The following is a 27,971-nucleotide window of genomic DNA, read 5'->3' as shown; positions in this document are numbered from 1 at the left end:
TATGCTTTATCATTGATAATTGTGTATGATCAATCGTAAACTCAGCCCAGCGATCAATCCCTATGCTTTATCATTGATAATTGTGTATGATCAATCGTAAACTCAGCCCAGCGATCAATCCCTATGCTTTATCATTGATAATTGTGTATGATCAATCGTAAACTCAGCCCAGCAATCAATCCCTATGCTTTATCATTGATAATTGTGTATGATCAATGGTAAACTCAGCCCAGCGATCAATCCCTATGCTTTATCATTGATAATTGTGTATGATCAATCGTAAATTCAGCCCAGCAATCAATCCCTATGCTTTATCATTGATAATTGTGTATGATCAATCGTAAACTCAGCCCAGCGATCAATCCCTATGCTTTATCATTGATAATTGTGTATGGTCAATCGTAAACTCAGCCCAGCAATCAATCCCTATGCTTTATCATTGATAATTGTGTATGGTCAATCGTAAACTCAGCCCAGCAATTAATCCCACTGATTTATCATTGATAATTGTGTATGATCAATGGTAAACTCAGCCCAGCGATCAATCCCTATGCTTTATCATTGATAATTGTGTATGATCAATCGTAAATTCAGCCCAGCAATCAATCCCTATGCTTTATCATTGATAATTGTGTATGATCAATCGTAAACTCAGCCCAGCGATCAATCCCTATGATTTATCATTGATAATTGTGTATGATCAATCGTAAACTCAGCCCAGCAATCAATCCCTATGCTTTATCATTGATAATTGTGTATGATCAATCGTAAACTCAGCCCAGCAATCAATCCCTATGATTTATCATTGATAATTGTGTATGGTCAATCGTAAACTCAGCCCAGCAATCAATCCCTATGCTTTATCATTGATAATTGTGTATGATCAATCGTAAACTCAGCCCAGCGATCAATCCCTATGCTTTATCATTGATAATTGTGTATGATCAATCGTAAATTCAGCCCAGCAATCAATCCCTATGCTTTATCATTGATAATTGTGTATGATCAATCGTAAACTCAGCCCAGCAATCAATCCCACTGATTTATCATTGATAATTGTGTATGGTCAATCGTAAACTCAGCCCAGCGATAAATCCCTATGCTTTATCATTGATAATTGTGTATGATCAATCGTAAACTCAGCCCAGCAATCAATCCCACTGATTTATCATTGATAATTGTGTATGATCAATCGTAAACTCAGCCCAGCGATCAATCCCTATGCTTTATCATTGATAATTGTGTATGATCAATCGTAAACTCAGCCCAGCAATCAATCCATATGATTTATGATACAGGCCTTGGATCCCATTAGATCCCATAGAAAGTAGTACTTTCTAGTACCAGTGACAAGAAGCACCCCCTTGAACATAAACTTGTCATTGAATGGAAGCATGAACAGATTTCTATACACAAAACAATGAGGCGGCATGAACATGAAATCCATCTTGTCATTGAATGGAAACAAACAATGAACTCTGTGTGAAACTGAACTTGAACTGAAATGTAAATAAGCACTAAGCAGCCTGAATTTGCTAGGCAAATGTGTTGAGCAATGCGAACTGAACATACAGTGTACACACTACCTAACAGAAAGTAACAAAAATTTATTGAATGGAAGTTTGAATAGAGACAACCATGAATGTGAAGTTGAAATGAACTTGTATGTAGCTGAACATCCAAAACAATAAGGATACAGAAATGTATACAATTACACCACTCTTAAACTTGAATGAAGATCTAACTGATATTGTGAACTGGGTATTATCACAATTGCTACAGTCACACGAACGACTCCAAAACGACCAATGGTATTCCATTGTAAATAAAGATAAAGTCAGTATTACCTCAGTCACTTTTAAAAGCTACATATACTGTAGGTGGTTTGAATAAAAATGAATAAAACCACTGTTTTTTACTTGTGGTAGGGCTGCCTTAGAGCAAATGTGACTGAGGTATTAGGAGTCAGTTTCAGCATTATGACAGTGGCATGACAGAAACATGAATGGATATGAAAATAGAAGTCTGGATATGAACTTCCACATAAACAGAACATACAAAAATGACAACAATAAACACCAACAAACATAGCACAATAATCATGACAACAGAAACAAGCTATGGACACATCCAAGTACAGAGAGCAGAAGAAGAAAGTTGTTAGGTTTGCACAAGACTGATATGAATTTAGTATCAAGCACGTTAAAAGCAAGCAAACAGATGCAAAGTATAAAGGCAAAGCAAATTCTACAAAACAAAATGCTTGGATACAAAGAGAAATGTCTCCCATATATTCAGCAAATGTATTGCATCATTCACTGTCTATTTCCATAATTACAACTCAATTTTAGTTGTCAGACAGACAAAGACCTATCTAAATGATTTAATTCAATATTCATTTTGGGAATAAAACTTTCTTTCCTTGAAATAAAAATGTTGCATTATTAGCTGTTCAAAGACATGCCAAAACAAATTCTCATCTTGCTTGATATGACATTTGGTTCCACAATATTTGCAATTGAATATGAGACAGGCTTTTCCAGGTTATAGTACACAGGTTACAGTGCATATGCAGCATTGAAGTTGATAGCTTTTAGTGTTTCTTTTCTAATTCATTTCGCATTGTGTTTCACATTGAGCTATGCTGGTTTTAGTGTATGTATTAGACATTTAGAGTGATTTATTATTAAAGCATACGAATGACTTTTGGTTTGGTGGAGTGTTTTTATCATCTATCTCTCAAAATGCATTGAGAATCTATGAACTACATTCTGGTAATCAATGATCCTCATATGGGTGTAAAGGCATTCCAACATAAATTTCATTTCATGATTTTAAAAGTTAATATGATTTTTTAAAAACATAATAACTACCTCGTCTCAATGTGGCTACACCAATATCAAATATTCCTGCACGATTGGAGGAAAGTAACACATGTTAGCAAACAGGATTTTAAAAGAAAATAAAATGATAAGAGAAATGCACCCAGGCTTCGTAGCTTGAAACTTGTGACTGAATGCAATGCTTGCCTTAGATATATATGCTTTTACAATTTCTAAATTTTATGTCTTAATGCCAAAGTCACTGCTTAACTCTCCATATTCCATAATACAAGGAGATAGCCATTTTATACACTTGCCCAACATTGTATTATGACAGCTATTTAGATAAAGCATATTGCCGGATGTAGATAAAAAATAATCTCTCTACTTTGTTGAAATATTGAAATTTGGAAAGTCCAACCTTAAAGATTTTTCTTTAGTTGCAAAGAAATTGGTTGCATTCAGATAGTGCATGTGGACATGTTTTATACATTGTCTTAAAGTTATCTATTTTAGTGATTTTTTTCAATTGAAGTAATTGGTACTAAGCCTAGGTTATATCTGACAAATGAACAGATCTCAGAATATGTTGCATCGTTTCTTCATTTGCACTTCCGCTGATTTTTTTTCAGTTCATTCTTGTATTTGCTCTTGATAATGCCGGTGGCATTTTTAATTAATCAAAGTCATACTACTATTGTATGCATTCAGTCAAAGTGTCACGGTAGGTAGCCCAAGAACAAGTAACACAAACAACTACAAATATAAGTGAGAAGGGAAAACAATGACACACACATTATGAAAGGTAAAAGCACAGGAAGAAACATAGAATGAGATTTTGAATGAGGTATGGGTTTCAAAATAATTAATACAATATTGAAGCTTTTGCAGAAGTTGGGAAGAGAGTTTGCTTTTAGGGTATTTATCAAGAATTCAGACAAATATTTTGCGCCCTCAAAATATAATATTTCCCAATTCATGATATTAATATTTTTATACAGAATACAGATAAATGATTGATGGTAAATTTTTTCCAGTTGAGTTTGCTAGTTCCCTTGTCAAAATTTAGACATTTGACCTGAATAAAGGTAATAGGTACATGTATGATTAATGAATATTAATGTTATGCAAGAAGGCGATTTCAAAAGTACTAATACGAAAGTACATAAAACTTTATTTGAAATATGATGATCTATGGTAAAATCTTTGAACAAGGACTTTTACGTCGATGTTGCCGAGCCTTGCAAATATATGTGATAAAGATTATGACATCTAATTGCTATAAGATGTATTACAAATAACATTTTAAAAATAACATATCAAGAGTATTATTCTGTTTATTGAAAATAAAACAAAAAGTAACCTCTGTGAAAACACATGTATTGCATTTTCAGAATAAAAATAGATCTAAAATAGATGTATTCTATTTTCACTATTTAAAGTGATGAAAAAGTGTATTTTTTGTTTAAGATGAATATGTAGGCCTATTCCTATTTTCCGTCATGACTAATGAACCTATATTACTTATAATGAAATGATCTTCAGCATATTGCATAATCTTTGTGTAATAATATATTTCAGAACACATGAGGTGAGAAATAGTTTTCAATAAAATTGAAAAGTGAATGAACGTGTAAAATATTGTTTTTGTCATTTTGTTACAATGCAACAGTGCATATGTAGATAGATACATAGTGGCAAACTCAGTGTTTTAAATGATGATTGTGCAAATTGATCACATTTCTTGAAAAACTTATATATCGTATATAATTGACAACAAGATAATGTATGAAATATCTGCATTAAATATTATGAATGAAATTATGATAGATCTTCAAAGTTTTAAAAATAGAACTGATTCAAAACAAGAATGATAAGATCATGCCTCAATTGAATCAACATGATTTTTCACATTCAAATAATCAAAGATATCAAACAGAACAAACCAACTATTTAAAGGCTGTGAAATAAAACTGAACACTTTTTAAACAATAGCATTAGTCAACAAACAAGATAAACACAATTCCAGTACAGCACAGAGAGTAAATCAAATAAATTGAGAAAAAGACACACAAGTACAGTTTTGGGACTTCTAAAAGGTTACTAAAACATTAAATGCAAATCATAATTCTATTAATAGAATGTTGTTCAAACATATAGGGTATAATCCTATATTAAATATACAGAATCTTGATCATTAAAATAAAGCTTAGCAATTGTTATAGCTGCATTTTGTAATTGATTGCACCGACTATTATTTGCAATCAATCATACGAATATAAACTTTGTTGTATGGGCCCTGATGTTCTATTTGGAAGAAGCTATCTCGCTCTGTCTTACAAAGAGTTGTAACTGCTCAAATCAATCTCAAGTATGGAAATGTCACATTTCTTCATGGAAGAAATGTTCACAACATCCCTTTGTGAACAGTGAGGAGTATGCTGGTTTTACAGGACATTGATGCATTTACGAGTAAGAATTTCTCATATTTATAAAACTTTATGAATGGACTTAAATGCATTCTAGATGTTGGCATCACAGGCTTTCCATAGTTGTGTGTGATTGGATCGATCACAACCCTTTGAAAGACAAATCCAAAGTAACATAACGAAAGGAGAATGATGACACCTACTTTTCATTAAAAAAATAATAATTCTGAATTCCCTCGGTCTCCCTGTCCAAAAATCAAAGGAATCAATCACTTACCTGGTTTTCCCATGTAAGCCTTCTGCCCTCCACTAGACCTAAGAAACCCCCTCTGAAGCAATGTACCGGTCCCATGTGTTCCCTTGCGTGGACTGATAGTGGGTGTGCCATCTGGGGTCTCTCCACTATTCGTAGGGGGGAGTATAGAGTTCAGACTGACGAGGGAATCACTCTTATGGGCGCTACCATAAGGGGTGTTAAGCACGATGGCTGAGAGATATTTCTCCTGCTCGAGGCTCTTACTTGATCCTGAGCTTGACGATTCACCCGTACCTGGTAGGAAATTAATTTAAAATTTAATCTCATTGAATTCAGAATACTGTAATTCTTATAAGACTTCGTACAGCAGATATCTGGGTGCAGTATCACAAAGCTTTAGTGAAAAATCATATTATTGATTTTCCTGATTGCCCACAATCAAGTCACATAGCTTTGCAAAATTTGTTACACAATCAGTTGTTAGGTTTTGTGTTACAGAACCATGATTGTAGTGAGATTTGATTAATTGAACAAAAATCTGTCATATAATTTGAGTAAAAATTATTGATAATATGCTTTATGAAATAGAGGTCAGAGGGTGAGAGAGAGAACTGAAAAGGGAGGGGAGTGAGAGAAACAGAGCAAGAGAGAAAGAGGGAGCAATGGAGAAATAAATAGCAAGTGAAGAAATAAAGAGAGAAAGAGTTAGAAAGATAGAGATGAGGAATAATAAACAAATATATCAGGCTTTGAGAAAGTATAGTGGAATTATTTATCCGAGGTTGGTCTGGCAATTACTATTTTTCCCCGAGGGGCGAAGCCCCGAGGGAAATATAGTAGTTTTGCCAGTCCAACCGAGGATTAATAATTCCCACTATGCTTTCGAATGAAACGCCTGATATATTTGTTTTATATCCTACTTTTAATAATTTATAACCAAAATCTATGCGCTGAGCATGCAAAGTCCTGTTACTTGCGTTGAATTACCTACTTTTCTCCGAGCCACCGCGCTCAGCGGAACGCAGATAAGTGTCTGCGCTGACGCATCGCGCTGGACTTGCGCGCCCGGGAGAGAGAGCGCGCAAGCCGGTGCGCCGAGATATCCAGTTTTGTGAAATAATGACGTCATAATATTGGTATATCCAAAAATATATCGAGGTCTGACGTCATGCAACATCATAGTTGAAATATATTAGGTCACATGATGCTACTTGAACCAATCACTATACAGGATTTACTCTATGTAGGATATAAAAGTTACTGGAGAGGTGTTACTTACTAGAACCCTGTGTTTGTGCACTCTTAATCATGCCCATAACTCCTTTGCCATGGAACCCACTAGACCGGATCAGAAGCCCTTTCGTCCGCTGATGGCGCCATGTAATCGCCGGTAATCTACCATGCCGGTGACATTTGGCAAGGCGTCGTATGCTATCGTCACTGAGCACCGAGGGTACCACTATTAACGCAGGGTAACTGTCAACAGAACAAAGAAAGAATAAAGAATTATAGAATACACTTCATGGTATTAGTCATCCTTTCCTAAAGAGTCTGATTGCATCTGAGGTAGAGTCTGATTGCATCTGAGGTAGAGTCTGATTGCATCTGAGGTAGAGTCTGATTGCATCTGAGGTAAAGTATGATTGCATTTGTTGATAATAAGCCGTCAATAAAATGTTTGCCATTACAGAGCAAATATCAATAATTAAATATCAATAATTAATCAATAATTAATTACAGTATAAATGTCTTAGATAACTCTACTGATCTGGATGCAAGAAAAAAATACTTTATACATATGTATGATAACCTTTGATTAAACCATAGACAATGTCTCACCTTCTCGCGACTTCAAACTTGCTATTGACCTGCGAGATCTTGAACGTATCACCAACCCGCGGTCTGCATATTGCTCCGATCCCTATTAGACCTAGTCCTAGTCTCGTATAGTCTTGAGCATTAACAGCATATAACCGATAACTTAATCATACATGATTTCTCACCTTCTTGCGACTTCAAACTTGCTGTTGACTTCAGAAATCTTGAACATATCACCAACCCTCGGTCTAGATATTGCTCCATTCCCTAGTAGACCTAGTCCTAGTCTTGTGTAGTCTTGAACATACAGCCTCTCAGCAAGCTTCTCAACTGTCAGCATATCACTGGGTTTCAGCGTTGCTGAACTATCAGCCTCGTCTATAACTGTGGAATAAGAGGCAAACAGATTAAGAGTGAAATACTCTGCACATGAGAACTTTTGAACGGGTAGTCTTCATATATACATGTATATATCTATACTGACGGGATAAACTTCTGATTTATTTCCACCGGCGCTAGTTTTACCACTTTTTTTTTGTACATTGTACTATAGTTTACGGGCTCTTTTTACTGTAGTATTCCAGGGCTATGGGGTGCATTTTGGAGGTAAATCCTCCCTGACCCCATGTAACTATTCCCCTGAGATACTATCAAGTATTACTGATTTATATCTTTAGAGATGTTATATAGCTTATAACAAATTAGAGAGCACGTCTTTATGTACAGGAGAATAAAAATTGACCCTTAAAAAGTGGAAAAGAATGTAGTATACCAAACAGTCCAATAACCAGATGCAAAAAGGCATTATCATCTGTTTAAAATCACTGTGTAACATCACTTAAGGGATTACAATGACATGAATTAATTTTTCTTGGGATGTACAAGAATCATAAGATCAATAACAATATATTACAAAAAGCAAACAAGGATTTGAGGGCAAAATTAATACTATTTTGCATGATAAAATGATGTTGCAGAAAGTTCTAGTGATTTGGACAGCTTAGAGTTTTACATGTTCAATCATTAGCATATGAGGAAGAATGAACTTCAGTAAACAGTAAAATGAGGCATTTTATATGAAAGCATAAGCAACATGGAAATCTCTTTATGAAACCACTGGAACAGAACTTGGTAGGCACACCTGTATAAGCATGGCAAACAGGAAATTCCATTTTCTTCAAAAACTTCTATATTGCCTACTTATTATCCACCAAGTTAACCAAGGACATGTTGCCATTGAATATTATTTCTCTTTGTAAGAACATTACAACTAACAAAAGTTGAAATGACATAAAATAATAACTAACTTAATATATTTTTTGTATGTAGATACTACTGAAAATCCCTTCCTTTGCAACACTTTGCAACCTGAATTATGTACTTATATGAAAAAAAAAGTTCAAGCAAAGAAAACCTTTTCAATCATATACATGAACACATGGTAAATTGAATTTGAATTTAAGTAATAAATCGAACAGAAATCAATGTTAAATGACTGATAGTCAAAATCAATTCATTTTCTTTTTTCAAATAAAATAAGGTGATTTATCAAGTATACTTTTATTAAGCCACTGCAAAACGAAGGAATTAAAATGCTCAATACTCTCATATCACAAGATTTAAGTTGTACGCTCACTCTCAAAATAAGAATCCCAATTGCAACATATTTTGTTGATTTTTCAAATTGTAAATTCTCATCAAAATAAACCATAGGATTTCTTCTATAATCTGTACCATCATGCAAGTTTTACAGATCATTTCAACTTGAACTTGTCAATAAAAATGGGTAAAGGTATACAAATATTTTGTAACTGGACTATATACAGTATTTTACTAAGTTTACCCAGCTTAGTTGTAGAAAATAATCAACCACTAAATGAATATACAGAAATGATTGATTGATGTCTTATGTCTTCCATGCAAATCACATACCATTCATCATTCAACATGCAGAGCAAGTATTGGCCTTTTAACATAACATGCCAGAGATGCATGTCACAGTGGAATACACCATGCTAATTATTCATCTTTTATCAGATAATTTATCACTTATTAAAATGTCAACATTCTTTGATAGACTTATTTGTTTTACATGTAGAACATCTGGGGCCCCCGTGCCATAAAACTTGTTACAATAACAATTTTGAAATACATGCAGCAATGTTAAATCTACTGAAATAGTAATGGTAAATTTAAAATTCATTAGCAGCCAAAGGCTGAATTGCAGAATATTTTCAAAAACAAAAATCATTCCCTACGATTGGCCGGTAGTAAACCCATTATAACAAGTCTATGGAATCAAGCCCTATCTCTCCCCCCCCCCCACCCCCTCCCATCCAAAGAAAAAGGGGAAAGCAGTGAAATTCTAGTGTAGAATGATATGAAGTAAAATCCAAATCTAAGAGGGAGACACATGCTGGGGCTAACAAAAAATAACAGGGCAGATAAGGGGTAGTTAAAGGGCAGTGAAGAGGAGTTTTGGGGCAGGTTTGGTATAGCTATTAAGGGACATTTCAGGGACCAATAAGGAACAACAGAAGGGTAGATCACTAAATATATTAGATTTCTGAATTCATTCAGATTCATGTAAAGGAAAAGATTAATTCAAGCACATTGCTAGATCCAAATCATGCAATGACAAAGTGAAACAGTTTATCACTTTTCTAGAATGATTAAATAAAAAATAAGCTTAGAATTCATCCAATTCAGTTAATAAATGGTTTAATAGTGGATGCAAAAATAATAAACAAACTATAAACAATGTCTACTTATGTTTCAAGTTTTGACCATGTCAAAAATAAAACAATTTAGAAATGCACTTCTAAACTACAAACTGGTATAATTTTCAATGAACAGAAATTATAAAGAAATAATTGTCTTTGAATAAAAAGTTACTTTAAAAACTTTCAAGCTCTTCACCAGCAAATACTAAAACAGAAGTGGTTTGAGACTAAGATTAGATGGAGCCATAATATAATTTTGAAGACAACACAGCTGCCTAGATCTAACCTCTGTGACGCTCTGTTTGAACATCTCTGAGAGACCAGTAGCTGGTAAAAAGACAAGCACTAAGCAAAGGAATACCACAAGCAAAATTTGAAAATCATGATTTTGCTGATAAAAGTTTCATTTCTACCCTTCCTAATCAAAATGAAGAGGAGAAAGTGAGCCCTCAACTTTCAATGTCTGACAGTCATTGAAATAAATGACTACACAATGACTAAACTTATGAACTTAAACTAAGAACAATTATGATTAATGGCCATTATACCAGGGGAGCATTTCACTGAGCAAATATTCAGTGATTTTCATTGACTATTGTTATAAGCTACTGAAATCCTTTCATCTGATTGGCTCATAGTATGATTGCCAGTGAAAAACAAAGACAAGATGAATCATCAAATGCTCCCCTGTCTTAAAAAGATGGATGATTGAAAGTAAGCAAACCTGGAACCAATGAATATACCTCCTATCTGAAGGGCCTAGTAATTAGGGTCAATTGCCAACAGGGTATTAATACACTGACTTGGTTTCTAAACACAACCTCAAAAGCTACATATTGGGTGATCTCAAGTTCATTGTTAAATGTTGGGGAAACACCAATACCAGCCACATAACTGAAACACTAAATCAGAAATGAGGTTGGTGTTGAGTTTAACGTAACTCACCGGTATCGAGTTTGGTGGTGAACATCAATACAGTGATTATTTGTTGTTCTTTTCTAAACCCATAGTAGGTGTTGGTTTAGTAGCATTTTATTATGTTCTATCAACACCAGCATCAATACCACAACCTAACACCAAAGAAACACCAAAGAAACACCAAAATCATAATCAAAATCACCTATTAACATCTAAGACACCTTGCCCAGCTATGTGATCTAAAGGATTAGTATGGATGGTAACTGGGATATTACAGGCCATACTGAAAGTACTACTAGTTATTGGTGAATGAGAGAAGGGTTTTTGGTCAGTGAGATATATATATACTGCAGGCAAAGATGCATTAATTCCATATGCCACAATCACTTACCACATTCTAAATTTCATTGTCATTGTATGGAACAAAGAAGAGGAAAAATTAGTTGAATTAGTGATATGTTGACACCATCACTAAAACACATCTACAAGATATACAGTGTTCTAAAATTGCTAGCTTTGTAATTTGATGAGATTTAAGTAGCCAAGGCAAGTCCGCTACATCATATAGACCTTGCTATCTAGGACCTTGCTGCGTGAATGTTAACTATGCAATCCAATGATAACTACCTTGACAACAGGACTGATTCTATAGAAATAACAAATGATGACAAGTTTTATGCAATATGGCCTTGATAAGGACCAAATGGTTAAAAAGATCCATGATCAAACTCAAGATGCACTATCAACAAATACCTAGGCCCTGTTACATTAAAGTCCCTGGTATGATAACTCTGCCTTTCTATGGTAACAGTGCTCAACAGCCAATCAGAATCAACAATTCAATGCTCCCTTGCCATTGGATAGCAAAGTAAGTATTATGAAATGAGCCCCCAGTGATGATATGTGGTTTGAAAGGAGACTCTGATCTGGGGCCCATTTCATAAAGAGTTGCAACTGTTTTAATTTTGCCATTATGGCAACTACCATGGCAACAGGGCTAAGCAGCCAATCAAAATCAAGGTTACCATGGTAGTTGCCATAATGGCAAAATTACAACAGTTGCAACTCTTTATGAAACAGGATTTATACAGGATAGATTAATTGGCATTCATTCAAAGGATACAACTAGATGCACTAATCCAAGGTTCAAGTACCCTCAAAGGTCTAACTATACTTCTTGAAAATAAAAGGATTAATGGCATGGAAAATGAAAGAAAAATATAAGTTGGCAATTCTATATTCAAAAGTTATTATTATTATCATTAACTTATTAAATTCTTACTTATATAGGTTAACCCCATTGGTATCACACATTGCTCTGACTGAGGATCCTGTCTACTCTATAATTTGTAAAATAATCCAAGTCATTTTTTTTTCTCCTTTTTGTTGTTTAATGATCATGTCTGGTTATATAAAGGTGATTAATCAAAACTAGAGACTGATTTAAGAAAACACTGAGGTATCTATAGGAAGACACTCTTTCAATAAGACATCCAAACACCAATATGTGAAAACTTCCTGAAATGAATGGTCTATACTTTTGTGTTTCATAATAAAAGTGTGATGCTCTCAAATTATCATAGCTTTTGTAGTTCACAAAGCAAAACTTTAGTAAAAATGTGGGTCAGACAATGACATGTTCATAAATGTTTGGAACTGCCCTATCAAAAAAAAATTGCAATATTTGTGAGGAACCTGGCAAGAGGTATATTGTATACAATGATACCAGATAGGAAAGTTGGGTTCATTCACAATGGAAAGATCATGCCATACACAATGTCAGCGAAAGAGTGATTATTAATATCAAATTTGACAAATGCATTAATCCAAGATTTTAACGGGCAACTATCACATAACCATTTACGATATTACGACTGGACAGAAATTAATACATAAGGGATTAGTAAATGAGTGGATCAAGAATGGATTAAGGGGGTTATATTTGTTAGTATTGTGTGGGTTCATGAAAGATTCAAGATTTCACCAGGCATCTATCACGTGACAATCTTTCAACAGGATATGAACAAGCTGGACATGAACTCGCGTATGATGAGGAATTAGTAAATTATTGGATTAATAATAGATTAATTGGATTATCTTCATTAACCTTCACTGGGTTGATGAAGACAACCCATGAAAAATCATGTATTAATTCAAGATTCCACCAGGCATCTATGGCATAATGATCTTAAAGATTAATACTGGACAGGAACAAACACAGGATGAGGGGATTAGTAAATGACTGGATTAATAAAGGATTGAGGAGGTTATCTTCTTCAACCTTCACTAGGTTGATGAAAATGATTCCTTGAACCATGCGTTAATACAAGATTTCAACAGGCACCTAGGCTATGGCTTAACAATCTTAGAAATTAATACTGGACAAAAACAAGCATAAGATGAGGGGATTAGTACATAAATGATTGGATTAATAAAGGATTAAGGGGATTATCTTCATCAACCTTGGGTGGGTTGATCTCCAAAGTCTTGACCCCGCTCCAGGGTGAGGAATGACGACAGGTCTACGTCTGTCAAAGAGGTGCAAAGTAGAGAAGATACAGGCAAGTGCAACATTGAACAAATCCATCAGTATCAGTACTGAACTATGACATCACTACCGTTCATTGCCATGGTAACTTGTAACTAATCCCTGTTCTAACAGGTTTGAAATATACTACAGAAGAAAGACATCATTGCTCTTTATTGCGTGGTAACTTGTTCTTATCATGGAAGAGGTTTACGGTACACCATGTGGTGAGTACTAGAAGTTGCGCGTGACTTGAAAATAAAAAGTCAGCAAGCGACATAGTATAAACATTTCGGGTAGCGGATCCCCCCCCCCCCCCCTGGTCTTTTTAGGGTTAAAGAAAGTCCACTCCAATTATGCTAAACAAGGGAATGCCTGGGGTACATGATTTTATATTATTGTTAATTATTAATCGTAATAATAATTGGATTCATATAGCGCCTTTTCCAGAGGATACAAAGCAATGTTTGAGGCATACATGTAAAGTGAGATTCATATTCATGTAGGTTTGTTTTCAGATGCTTTGTGAATAGGTCAAAATCAATAGGTCAAATGAAGTAATGTAATTCCTTCAGGAACATGATTACTGATATATATTTCATGGGGAGAATGACAAGAGTATAGTGTTGATTTGGTAGTGATTAGAACAAATGTCAAGGGGGGCGGTAACACAAAGCTTAGCAATTGATCGTAGATAATTTGAATGCTTGATTGTATACAATAACTAAGGTAATCAAACACTACAGTTTGTGTTACCGGGACCTGAAAGTGACTGGATTTAGCTTTCATGAAGAATGTTTACAAGGGAGTCTCACAAGGGATTACTCAAGCATGGGATATAATGGTTATATACCATGCATAGGATGTGATATATACAATGATCATGGGATATATTGATAGGTTTACGATTCATATTATACACCATGCAAACTATAAAGGATGTGATATTATCATGCTATTTTGTCCATTTACTTAGGTGAGATATTAAATGCCTTCCACCCCTTACATCAATGAGTATATCAATTTGAGATTTCAGAGTCAACATATTTGATAAAAAGGTCAAGGACTCAAAACAATATATCTCTTTGTTGTTCATTTGGGTCATGCTTACCCAAGGAAAAAGTAATAAACATAAAGACTATTTTCTTAAAAGCAAACCCAACTCTTTAAGCAAATAGGTATGAGAGAAGGGTGAAAACAGGGAAACAAACTGAAGCAAGCCTGAACAATCCCATGATATTCTCTTTAGGAAAAATCTACTGAGTTGAACAGCAATGTTTCAATTATCCATAAAAAAAGCTATTGACTGCAAATAAAACACCCTGACGTCATGGCAACGTGACATGACTAAGATTCAAACCCATGACCCTCTGATTGAAGGATGAAAGTCAGACCACTAGACCATAACATATCCCATTAAAATGTCCCACACCCCCCCCCCCCACTCACAGTTGATGTCAAGATGGACTTCCCCTTGTTCCCACTGCATGTGATCTGTCACAGACACCACGATTGGACTTTCTTAGCTTAACACAAACATTTTTGAGCCGTCTGTATGTTTTGTTTGACCACTATGATACAATCATTACTATTACTCCATGATTAAGGGCCGCGGGTTAATCATGAAACGAATCGTGACCTGAGGATAAAGATCCATTTTGCTCTGATAGGAAGCAGTGTGGGAGTAAAACTGAAATCAAAAGATGATCAAATGATTTCCCTTACTTGAAAGCTCATCTTCATCAAACATAATGCTCCCAGGTCGACTATCCGTCTGAACGCTCTCCATACTTGATGTTAAAACCTCGTCCTTCAGCATCGTTGATGAGGCTAGGGGCATTGACCTTCCACTACCCCCTGGGGGTAGGACGTACTTATCCTTACGGGAGGCCATCTTGGTGGACTTCTTACCCCCTCGGAGGAATGTTTTAGTGGCAAGTTTTCTGAACGCAAGAAAGAATAGTCAATCGATATTGGGAAATAGAAGTTATTTTGCCTTTTTCTCTTTTTCTCGGGTATTCAAATAATCCAATTTACTTTTTCAACTGATCCCCTATTGGCACAAACATTTTAAGTGTATTACAAATTATTTTCAATAAAACAAAATTATAATATAAAGGCTGGGTTTACGTTCATAAGTAATAATAGGCATTTGTATAGCGCCATCCATCTGGAGACAATCTATTCCGAGGCGCATTGATATTATCATTATTACCCCGGCTTTAGCTCGAGCTGCCTTTCAGCGCTCGTGCATTCAAGAAAATAATCCTGCCAGGTACCCATTCACCTCACCTGGGTCGAGTGCAGCAGTGTGGATAGATTTCTTGCTGAAGAAAAAACATGCCATGGCTGGGATTCGAACCCACGACCCTCTGTTTGAAAGGCGAGAGTCAGACCCACTAGACAACGAGGCACCCACAAATACACAAGTTGCACCTTTTCTTTAATATTTTGAGTTAAATTATGTTAAATTTTATGATATTGTTAGACCAGACTAATTCTAATATATTTTTCATATTTTCATATTGTTTATTTTTAATTGTAAAGCACAGAGAGAACTATACTAGTAAATAACTACACTCTATTATTATAATTTATTATATATTCATATACTTGATATCAAAACAAGTTAAAAATTACTTATAATTTTAATAGGGAAACTATAAATTACAAGCTCTGCTTTTTAATAGTTTGCCCTTCATATTCTCATCTTATTGATATATCTGTCTCCACTCTGAACGTTCAATTGTATAACATTTGTCTTATTTATTATGAATAATTGTGATGTATTGTATTATTTTATTATTAATGATTTACTGTCTTTCGATGGACGTTACATTGTATTTGATATTTTATGAGATATGAAAAAAATAAAATCAACGAAACAAAACGAAAACTTGCTTATCTGTAATGCTATTCAATAGATACATTGTAATGATTTTGTTGGAAATTAATAGATATTAATTTGAATTTGATGTACATCTTGTAATTATTGATCAGATTTGGCCTTTCAGGTGGAATTTATACAGGTAACTCTCCCTTAACTAAACAGAATTCATGCTTTAAACAAACTGCCTGACAATTAGGAAACTTTGTAAGCTATTCATGTTCTACCTCAAGGTGGCGCTCTTCTCTTTGTGTTTCATCTGAGTTGAGAGTGCCGGTGAGATGAGATGGCGAGGGTAGGCAAATGTATGGAAGATGCTTTGAGGATACCTTAGTTTGTTGCACATCTTACGGAACGTTTCTAGTCTCTCTAGGCTCACCTCCGCATCAAACACTATTTTCATAAGCTGCAAAAAGGAAAAAGAAATATGCTACTTTTACCAAAATAAAAAATACACTGGGACAATTTATGCAACTTTCTATGCAACACGAAGGGGAGAATACCTGGTATTCCTCACAAATTCCTGAAAACCCAATGTCTGGTTAAAGATTTCATAAATTACCCTTTATACAGTGAACTGCAAGTATGAGAGGCAAAACAACTTGCCATCTTTTATATATATTTCAGATTAGATAATTGTGCAAATATCTCATCCTGTCTTACAATCATAAGAAAACCAAATAACTAGTATTGCATTCAAACTGAATTCCATTTTGTCCATTTCAAAAATTAAATGCTTAACAGACGATCATGATATTCCACCAAAAAGCAATCAAGCAAATAGAGATATACGATCTGTTTAGGGTCATGCTTCGATGACACAGACCAAATGAAAAGAAAAGTGCTAGTTGTCTTACCTGAAATGTGTTTGATCTGAGTTGAATGCCTTCTGGTAAGAACTGGTCCAGGTGGAAAGTATTGCCAATGTTTGTAACATTTATTTTCTTCTCTTTGGAAAGGGCAGAGACAGGGAAACTTCTCGTCACCACTTGCTCACAAGCTGAATATGAGAAAATGATTCGCAAATATTGTAATATTCACAAGAATATAGCTTGAGCAGGACGGGTTGTATTTTGTACGGTCTAAAAACAAAGGCCTTTTTAATATCAATTGATAATGTATGTTGACATTAATATTCATGTTATTTCTTGGTTTCAAAGGGACTATGTTTTTATCTCAAGAACATACCTGGAAAGAGTATACAAGAACAGAGAAAGTTCTCCATAAATATCAAAATATTTGATGAATTCTTTTATTTAATTCATTCCCTTTCAATGTTTTAATTCATCTCAATACACATTGTGTAGGTAAGGAAATCTAACAGTGAAGCCTATCTATGATGGCTGCTTATGAAAAGTGCTCTTAAAGATCACTGAGTCTTTCTATCCCGATTCTGATACAATATATCAAATATATCCATAGGAATCTAAAAATGATGTCTTTGTAGTTGGGAAGTCTTTATAGACAGGCCAGTGTTACAACAGTTTTTTTTCAGGAAATGTTTTGAGTGTTACTAGTTCGTCAGAAAGATAAACACATTACCTTGCATATCAATGGGTGTGCCTTTGAAGATGATTCGATAGGTGGTGAGGAAAACAGCGCCCTCTGCAGGTAAGAGTGTAGGTCCGCCCATGACCCCTCCTTGACCTTCCTCCCTGCCGTCCATCACCAGGTACCCTCGAAGGCCTTCCATTACTTTCTCTTCACCAGGCAAGAAGGTTGGCTTCAAGATCTTAGGCTGTAAGAGAGGAAGGTTGCAGGTGTATAAAATTAATCAATATCATTCCTTCCTTTTCTTTTTCTTTTCGTCAATCTGAACATTCAATAATAACCAATTACCCTCGAAGAACTACCATTCCTTTCTCTTCACCAGGCAAGAAAGTTGGCTTCAAGATCTTAGGCTGTAAGAGAGGAAGGTTGCAGGTGTATAAAATTAATCAATATCATTCCTTCCTTTTCTTTTTCTTTTCGTCAATCTGAACATTCAATAATAACCAATTACCCTCAAAGAACTACCATTACTTTCTCTTCACCAGGCAAGAAAGTTGGCTTCAAGATCTTAGGCTGCAAAAAGGAGATTGGAAAGCTAAAATCATATTTCAATCCAGATATTTACCATGTACCATGTACTTTGCTTTTATTTCTGGCTTCAAATAATTGTAAAATGCTTGTTAAGTTTGCATATGCAATTTAAGGGGCCATTCCACAGAGAGCAAGACCGCTGAAAGACCTTTCAAAGACCATGAATTTTGGTCGATCTTACAGAGGTCTCTCAATGAACCTACAATGGTCTTTGAGGTCTTACACGAGTCCTGACCAATCTTTCAGCGGTCTTCGTGGTCTTCATGGGCTCCAAAACTTTTTGAAACGGTTCAAAACAGTCTTACAACGGTCTTACAAGAAAATGGTCTTTCAGTGGTCTTTCAGCGGTCTTTCAGCAGTCTTTCGATGAACTTTCAAAGGTCTTCATAGTCTTTCAATGATCTTTCGGCAGTCTCTCAAGATTTTTGCGGAGATCACTGTAAGACTCATGAGAGATCATTGAAAGACCATTGAAAGACCAGGCAAAGTCCATGGAAAGAATTCTGAAAGATCACTTGTTGCATAAAAGATCTCTGAAAGACCATTGAAAGATCTCTATAGGACTAGTCTAAGACCAGTAAGACAAGAAATATCCATCAGTCTTTTAGAGTTCTTTGCGGGGTCTTTCTCAGCCATTCCACAGGGATGACAAATTTCAGTGATCTTGAAGACCGCTGTAAGACCTCACCAATTTTAAGTCTTTCAGTGGTCTTTCAACGGTCTCCGTTCTGTGGAATGGGGGCCTTACCTAAAGGATCCATAACATTAACTATGTGGTTAATGATAACAAAATCAATCAATTTATTGATTTCATACAAAACCATGTAAAATATATACTTTTATTAAAAAACAAATATGTTTATTTTTGAAGGAAGGAGATTGCCATTGTGGGCTTCAAGGCTACAAGAGAAGGATCGTGGAGATTCATAATTAAGCACCCTCTCAGACTTCTCTTCCCCAATCAAGAAGGTGGGTTTCAAGATATTGGCACAGTGCCAATGTAAAAATTGGCCCAACACCAACACCAAAGAGGTCAAAACTGAAGTTGAAACTCCTAAATATTATTATTCTCATAGAATTTGCACGAACATCAATAAGATAAGCACAAATAATACATCAAGATCATACCTTTTGAATGGGTGGTAACCTCTTGCTTTCTCTATTGACAGCATCTAACGTCTCTATATGCATCGCTACTAGACCTGTCAAAGAAATTTTTTTTTTAACTTATCAATCACAGAATACAGGTAATTCAATTGAGTAATCAATATATTTGTAAATCTGACCATCCCATCCCCTTCTGTTTCCTTGCGCTAAGGATGCAAATTAACAAAATTAATGTAATTGTATGTCAAAAATTAATGGATGAATAATAAAAATTGTATGTGCCCTAAAATTAACAATATAATTACCACCGAGTACATTTTTCAATACTGGTACTTTTTAAATTCTACTATACCGAAATTTCATTATGGGTGTATTCCATAAACTAAAATATATTCTAAGATTATTATGCCCAGAATGTCATATTCTGCATATTGTTTCCATAAAATGATTCATGGACTAAAATCAATATCAAAATCTATTTGAAGATTGATTTTAAGATACATGTAACTGGAATACCAAAAGGAGGAATAAAACTATGTTTTAACCGTTTGGGAAAAAATATTTAGCCTTAGAAATAATTATGCCAGGTTCATCATATCATTTCCATGGAATGTTTCATGAACTGATATTGATATTCAAATCACTGATTGATGAAAACTCTCCTGTATGAGTTACCTGGTATAAGGCCATGAAGGTTCTTGAGATGCTCATGTGACACACCAGCCTCTGTGCAGACCTTATCAACAAACCTTGAGATAAACTTAATGACCCTGTTAGGTACGTCCCTAGGGTCACTCTCATCAAAGTTATTCTCGGCGTCATAGCTATCACTACCACCAACACTGGAGGTGTATAGAAGAGAGAGATGGGATGGAAAGAAAGGAAGACACATGGATGGATGGATGGGTGGGTGGATGGATGGGTGGGTGGGTGGATGGATAGATGGGTGGGTGGGTGGATGGATGGGTGGATGGATAGATAGATGAATGGAAGACAGGAGAAAGGTGTATAGAAGAAACAGATGGGAAGGAAAGAAAGATACAAGGATGGACAGATACACATGTACAGAAATACGTGTACAGAAGAGAGAGATACATAGATGTAAAGATTTCCACACAGATGGATAGAGAGAGAGATACATAGATGTAAAGATTTCCACACAGATGGATAGACAGATAGATAGATAGGACAAAGAAGGACAGGTGAAAGTTGAAGTGGTGCATAAATATAGAGATGGGCAACGCAAGAAAAACAATGGAAGTGAGAGAAAAGCAAAAAAAACAAGAGAAAAGGGAAAAGAGCATGGAATCAGAAGGGCAAATAAATGCGCCAGAGGAATGATGGGCAAAAAAAAAAAAGAGGAAAAAAGAAAGGAATGATAGAAAGAGTGAGCAAAAGAAAGTGATGCAAGATAATTGGAAGGGCAGAACAAATATTAGCAGATTGGGGGCAGAAGAGAAGGAGAATAAAATGCAAGAGAGCAAAAAAAAAAAGGCAAGAAGAATGAGGTAAGGAAATTACAACAAAAAATGGAAAAGAGATAAAGAGACAGAGAAGAAACAAAAATGAATTAGGGAGAAGAGAAAAAGACAGAAATAAAAACACAGGAAAAAAAAAAGAAGAAAAGTGGTTGAAATAGAAATAACCATACACAGACAGACAGAGAGAAGAAAGACAGACAGACGAATGGATATGGATTTATAGGGGTAAAAAACAAAACCAAATAAAACATGAATCCAAGCACGGATTTTCAAAATGCAGCAAACAGAAGTGGCAAGAGAGGTAGAGATTTAAGTAGAAAGACAGAGAACCAAGTTGAGAGGAGAGGAAGAAAAAAAGGGACCAAAAATCTGAAACATACATGTAAAAGATATTCATTCATCAATGGTATTTCAAGATTCTATCATATGATTGTTCTATTTCTCTTTCTTCACTTTTGTCTATGATCAAGACACCAAGAATATACATGTAAGAATTACATTCAAATATGACAATTATTCAACAAAAAAATAATGAAATTTATGGTAAAAATTGACATTACTAAGAGTTGAATAAAAAGTGAACTTGTGATATAAAGATGCATAATTAAATAGTATTGACTTGAGGGGAACATCAAATATGTTGCCCGCTCAGAATCATATTGGACCGAGTCTTTCGACAAGGGCAATATGGTACTTTTAAGGGCAATATACTTGATGTTTCCTGAAAGAAGATATCTATCTACATCAGATATCTATAACAACAAGTGGAACGCCTCTGGCAGTCTCGCCTGCATTACGCAATTTAATATAGCAGCAGTGCTAACTTTGAAAACTACTATAAAATAATAATTCACAAAAACACCATTCATATAATGACATAATACCACGTTAATTGACCATAAATGACATTTGAACGGTGACCTAAGACTTGTCAACTACACCCATGTCCACATTTCATTCACTCTATCTATAAACTTTCAAAGTTATGATGGCAATTCAACAATTACCCCAACATGGCCTAAGTTTATTGACCTTAACTGACCTTTGACCTTGGTTTTGTGACCTGAAACTCACAGGGGGATGTTCAGTGATACTTGATTACTCTTATATCCCAAGTTTTATGAACTAGATCCATAAAATTTCAGAGTTAGGATGGTAATTCAACAAATACCCCCAACACGGCCAAAGTTCATTGACCTTTAATGACCTTTGACCATGGTCATGTGACCTGAAACTCGTACAGGATGTTCAGTGATACTTGATTACTCTTATGTCCAAGTTTATGGACTAGATCCGTAAACTTTCAGAGTTAGGATGGTAATTTAACAAATACGCCCAACACGGCCAAAGTTCATTGACCTTAAATGACCATTGACCATGGTCATGTGACCTGAAACTCGCACAGGATATTCAGTGGTACTTGATTAACCTAATGTCCAAGTTTCATGAACTAGATCCATAAATTTTCAAAGTTATGATAGTAATTCAACAAATACCCCCAACTTGACCAAAGGTCATTGACCCTAAATGACCTTTGACCTTGGTCACGTGACCTGAAACTCGAGCAGGATGTTCACTAATACTTGATTAACCTTATGCCCAAGTTTCATGAACTAGGTCCATATACTTTCTAAGTTATGATGTCATTTCAAAAACTTAACCTTCAGTTAAGATTTTGAAAATAATTCTCCCAGCATGGTCAAAGTTCATTGACCCTAAATGACCTTTGACCTTGGTCATGTGACCTGAAACTCAGGCAGGATGTTTAGTAATACTTGATTAACCTTATGTCCAAGTTTCATGAACTAGGTCCATATACTTTCTAAGTTATGATATCATTTCAAAAACTTAACCTTAGGTTAAGACTTGATGTTGACGCCGCCGTCGGAAAAGCGGCGCCTATAGTCTCGCTCTGCTATGCAGGCGAGACAAAAATCGTGAAAATTTAGATATTTCTCTTAAGAATAGGGTTCTTTTGTGTCATATTTATATCAGGGTCTAGGCTCTGCACTTTACCATTATGACATACTTGTAAGCGCCCGGATCAAACATCGTCTTTATTATGACGTGTGTTGTTGCTACGCGAATCATTATGAAGCGCAACTCTTTCTACACATCCTCAAATGCCCGGATGTGAGACCAGGGAAAATACAAAGGTATATTTTGCGCCGTCCCTGCATGCAAAGTCAATACGCACTTAGAGATCGAGTATAATGCAAATAATATACCTATCCCTTCCTGATATTCAGAAAATCTAAGGCAATACGATTTGGTAATAGACCAGCTCACATGTCTGATAAGAGTAATAATTATTACAAGAGTGTGCATAATTATACTATTAAATGTGTGTGCATAATTATTATCATTATATGAACGTGCATAATTATATAATATTGACTGGTCTTGAGGGGAACATCAAATATATTGCCAGCAAAAGAATCATATTGGCCCGAGTCTTTAGACGAGGGCAATATGGGTCTTTTAAGGGCAATATATTTGATGTTCCCCGAAAGAAGGGCAGTCAATATTTTTATTATCATCCAAATCAGATATCTAGAGCAAAAATCATGATAACAGCGATATCTTTTAAGAATAGAGTTCTGTTGTGTCATGATAATATCAGTGTCTAGGCTCTGCACTTTACCATTATGACGTACTTGCAAGCGCCCAGATCCAGCGTTGTCTTTATTATGACATAGATCGTTGGTGCGCGGAACATTATGAAGCGTATCACTTCATTCGCATCCTCAAAGGCCCGGATGTCAGACCAGGGAAAATACAAAGGTATGTTTTGCGTCGTCTCTGCATGCAAAGTCAATACGCGCATTGAGACCGAGGAAAATACAAACAATATACCTATCCCTTCCTGATAATAATACAATACAGGGAAATACGGTTTTGTAAATGACCAGCTCAGATGTCTGATACGGGTGATAATTATTAATATAACATGAGCGTGTGTAATTATGATGCCTACCTGCCTGTGATGTTGCTGCTACCCCCGCTATCACCTTCCAATGTGATAGAGTTCTTCAAACCCCTGGAGGAATCTAAAGGAACTCTCATACACACCATCCTATTAGCATAGTGAACAGCCTGACTGTATACAATACTCTCTTCATTATTCTTAGCCTCTTCCCTTGCATCATGGTTCATGTTAGGTTGAAGACGGAGCTGTTCAGCCGCAATGTCCAGCGGGCTACGCTCAGCCGACGTGATCAAACCGTTAGCACTAGAGGAAGAGGATCCAGAGGCATCGGGACCAGCCGCGAATGCCTCATTGAACGTCTGCCAGTATTAACAAGAATTTATTGCAGTGTTAATATTGTATCAAATATATGCTTCATCAGAAATTGTAGCAGCAAAGTAGAGTTAAAGGAGTACTCTAGGCTGAATATAATATTATTTTATATGATGAAGTAAAATCAGACACACAAAACACTGAACATTTCATCAAGATTGGTCAAGGAATAACAAAGTAATGATATTTTAAAATTCTGCACTATTCATTACATTTCATTTATTTGAAATTCTCATTACGGACATACATGTTTAGAACAAACAAATCATAATAGAAGACAAATCACCATATATCACTGAATTATTTTAAATCTGATTGGTGTGTAGACTTGACAACATGTTCTTTTTCCCAAAAGACCACCTGGTCATAAAAACTGCCTTTCTTGTCTCTGTCCAGTGGTTGTTATGTACAAGTTTCATCAAACTCATATTTAATTTTACTTACATCTCTCTTCTCATTGGTTGGTGTGTTATCTGGAGTGACATAGAGACTCTGTATATTCTTCTCTACGTCTGCATAGAAAGCCGTCTCCCAGAACTGTTGACTGGCAAACATTGGATGATCCTGGGTAACTGTGTAGGCAAACTGGATGATGCCTGGACATAGTTTCTGTATTGGTAGATAGCAATAGAAGGTTGAGAAGGAAAGATGATACATGTACATGTAGATGGTCAAAAAGGGCCACAGCATGGATTCCAAGAGACAGGAAAAGATCAAGAGGAAGACAGAAACGTCGTTGGCGAGACGATATCACCAAATACGTAGGCAGCACCTGGACTAGATTGGCTCAGAAAAGAAAGTCATGGAAGGATCATGAAGAGGCTACATCCAACTGTTGATGAACTAAGCATGGTGGGGGTGAGGTGAAATAGCATATTTCACTGTGTAAGCTAACTGGATACTGGGCTCCATAACTCAAAGATTAGCGAACAATCGCTAAATGGACTGACCAATCAAGATCAATGTTACAGGCGCATTTAGTTCAAAATACTGACCAGGAACCAATCAGAAGTGCTCTTTCATATCTATCGCTGAGCTTTGTGTTACGGGCCCTAGGACACAGTTTCTGCGTCGATGGATAGCAAGAAAACAATTAAAAATTTCAAACTGCCAGTAGACTTAGGGGGTGCTGCAACAAAATATTTGCAATCAATTTCAAATTCATAATGCTAATTTGCAAATAATATATCAATTGTAACTATAGCAAAATTGATTGTTACTGTTGCAAGAAGGAGACTAACAATTAAGTACTAATTTGTCATTAAAGGGGAATGAAACCTTTGGAACAAGTTGACTTTTGTGGAAACTGAAAAATCAAATAAGATCAAAGCAAGTTTGAGAAAACTCAGACAAATAATGAGAAAGATATGAGCATTTGAATATTGCGATCACTAATGTAATCAATTGTTAGGGTTATGATTTATTTGGGACCTAAAATTGACTTGCTATTGATTGCAAGCTACTTGTAATAGCCCATTAGAGTTAACTTAATTGTAGAATTGATTGGTTGCTACATGTTACATAACTTCAGAGAAAATAGATAACTTCAAACTTACCCGGCAGAATGCTGAAATGAGAGGGAGGAAGTCCATACTCAGACTGAACTCTTCACCGTGCGAATCCTCCTGTATAAAGCAAATAAAATGATATCAAACATGTTAATCGTACAAAGGCAAAGAGACTGGGGGCAGTAATTAATCAGGACCATGTCTTAACCCTGTCTTTTTTTTAATCAATACAAACTATGTCAAGCCAGTGATGTAACATGCATATTTTAAAGAATAAATTATTTAGACACATTTTTATTATAAACTTAACTTTTAATAAGCCCAGACCATTGACCGTAGAACTGAGATCCGTAATCTAGCTTTCATGACCATTATTCACCTGAAGAGCTGTGATCAATTTAATGACCATATCAAAAGGCTACTGCTGCTCTAGCATCATCAGATACTTATTCATTCTTATGTAAAGTTTATTTTGAAGTATGACCTTTGAATTTCTTAAAGTTCCTAATATAGCTGACCACCACTCACCTGTAAAGCAACGTTGATCAACCTGATAATCATACCAAACTGCTATGGGTACAGCACTACCCTATTCTTGTTCACTCGTACATAAAAACATTTTTTAATCATGACCTTTGAACTCTAACCTTTACTTTCTTAAGGTTCTTACTATAGCTCGAAGGATGACCACTTTCCTGAAGAGCGACATTCTTTCACCTCGCAACTATACCAAACAACATTACTTGGTTCTTATTTATTCATATATAAACTGAACAGTACTGTATGACTTTGGAAATATGACCTTTGGCCTTTGAACTTGTGAAGGCTTCTTCTCTGGATCTGACAACCACCACTCACCTGTAAAGCAGCATTGATCAACCTGACAACCATACCAAACTGCTGTGGTTCTAGCATTGCTCTGTTCTTATTAACATGGAGCTCAAGCTCATGTAAAAGAGCTTGCCTAGCAACCCTACTCTTCAGGGAGCGCATCACAGCTGGAAACAACTGAAACAAGAGATGGATAGCAGTAGTATAATTAAACATTATTCATGAACAAAAAGCAACAATACCTTCAAGAGATCAAATCCATAAACCCTTGTATTGCAAAGCAATAATTCTGTTTAACTTGCTTGATTGATTTCCTCCATTGGATTACACTCAACAAACTTGTTTTTATCTTGTCATTTAAAGGTAAATGCCAGTTGTGGTAACGATATCAAAATGAGTTCGTACAGAATCCAATGAAATGACCACCAAAGTGTCTATTTGTATAAATAAAACATATGTGCCAAAGAATTCTGGAAGAAATTGTGTAATTGCTGAGAAATCAGCAAATAAGCACAGGATTCGGGTCAAGCGTCGGGCCGACATTCAAGGCAATAATAATACACTGTCACACGTGCGCTTATCTGTGTTGGTGATCTTCAGTGGGAACATTTTTCAGCGTAGATTTCAAGATTTCACAAAGTTCCGTTTATGTAACTGTACCAGATCTAGATCCTCGATGATATACTGACAATTAAGCCTGGTTTACAGACTTTCTCATGAAATCAGTGTTTACTGCAACTACTGGCATTTCTCTTTAATGATACCACTTTTATTCATAGTAGAAACTTCCATGCCATGCCAATTACAACATTTGAACATGAAATTGTTCTGCATTGCAGAATCAACATTAAAATAAATGTAGAGGGAGGAATATGGATAATTATTGCCCATATTAATTGTACAGTTGACTGTGGGAAATAACTTACAAGAAGGCAATATGGACAAATGCCGCCCAATGTTGTGGTACAGTTTACTATGGGGAAAATGCAGAAGCTGGTAATATGATAAATATTGCCCACTCTCAGATTTGTGGTAGTATGTAAGTATGGTGTTTTAATATGCAGTTAAAATGCATTGTTGTGGAGCGTTGTGGCCCAGTGGATTAGTCTTCGGACTTTGAAACAGAGGGTCGTGGGTTCGAATCCCAGCCATGGCATAATTTCCTTCGGCAAGAAATTTATCCACATTGTGCTGCACTCGACCCAGATGAGGTAAATGGGTACCTGGCAGGAATTTATTCCTTGAAATGCCACCGCGCTGTAAAAGGCTGCGGGGCTAAAG

The 27,971-nt window shown here is 35.6% G+C and overlaps 1 protein-coding gene across 11 annotated transcripts in view; it reads right to left on the bottom strand.

The window, feature by feature from the left end:
* Positions 1–2,826: 2,826 nt before the first annotated feature.
* Positions 2,827–27,971, bottom strand: part of LOC129268510 (myotubularin-related protein 13-like) — a 43,821-nt gene continuing 18,676 nt past the window's right edge. For 2 of the 11 annotated variants that reach the window (XM_064104998.1, XM_064105001.1), the window contains 15 exons: positions 26,718–26,867; positions 25,908–25,976; positions 24,796–24,960; positions 24,028–24,338; positions 20,245–20,411; positions 19,591–19,664; positions 17,923–18,118; positions 17,238–17,380; positions 16,608–16,786; positions 15,219–15,436; positions 13,429–13,494; positions 7,511–7,709; positions 6,787–6,983; positions 5,529–5,801; positions 2,827–2,909 (listed from right to left, as the gene is read on the bottom strand). In XM_064104998.1, coding sequence (XP_063961068.1) covers positions 2,842–2,909; positions 5,529–5,801; positions 6,787–6,983; positions 7,511–7,709; positions 13,429–13,494; positions 15,219–15,436; positions 16,608–16,786; positions 17,238–17,380; positions 17,923–18,118; positions 19,591–19,664; positions 20,245–20,411; positions 24,028–24,338; positions 24,796–24,960; positions 25,908–25,976; positions 26,718–26,867 — 2,475 coding nt within the window. In that variant the 3' untranslated portion in view covers positions 2,827–2,841. The remainder of the gene's footprint in view (positions 2,910–5,528; positions 5,802–6,786; positions 6,984–7,510; positions 7,710–13,428; positions 13,495–15,218; positions 15,437–16,607; positions 16,787–17,237; positions 17,381–17,922; positions 18,119–19,590; positions 19,665–20,244; positions 20,412–24,027; positions 24,339–24,795; positions 24,961–25,907; positions 25,977–26,717; positions 26,868–27,971) is intronic. The other 9 variants (XM_064104999.1, XM_064105002.1, XM_064105000.1 and 6 more) reach the window with 5 other exon arrangements.

This window comes from Lytechinus pictus, chromosome 9 (genome assembly GCF_037042905.1).
Source record: "Lytechinus pictus isolate F3 Inbred chromosome 9, Lp3.0, whole genome shotgun sequence".
Classification (NCBI taxonomy): domain Eukaryota; kingdom Metazoa; phylum Echinodermata; class Echinoidea; order Temnopleuroida; family Toxopneustidae; genus Lytechinus; species Lytechinus pictus.
The sequence above is the reverse complement of the archived record's forward strand: the minus strand, read 5'-3'. Positions and strand labels throughout refer to the sequence as shown.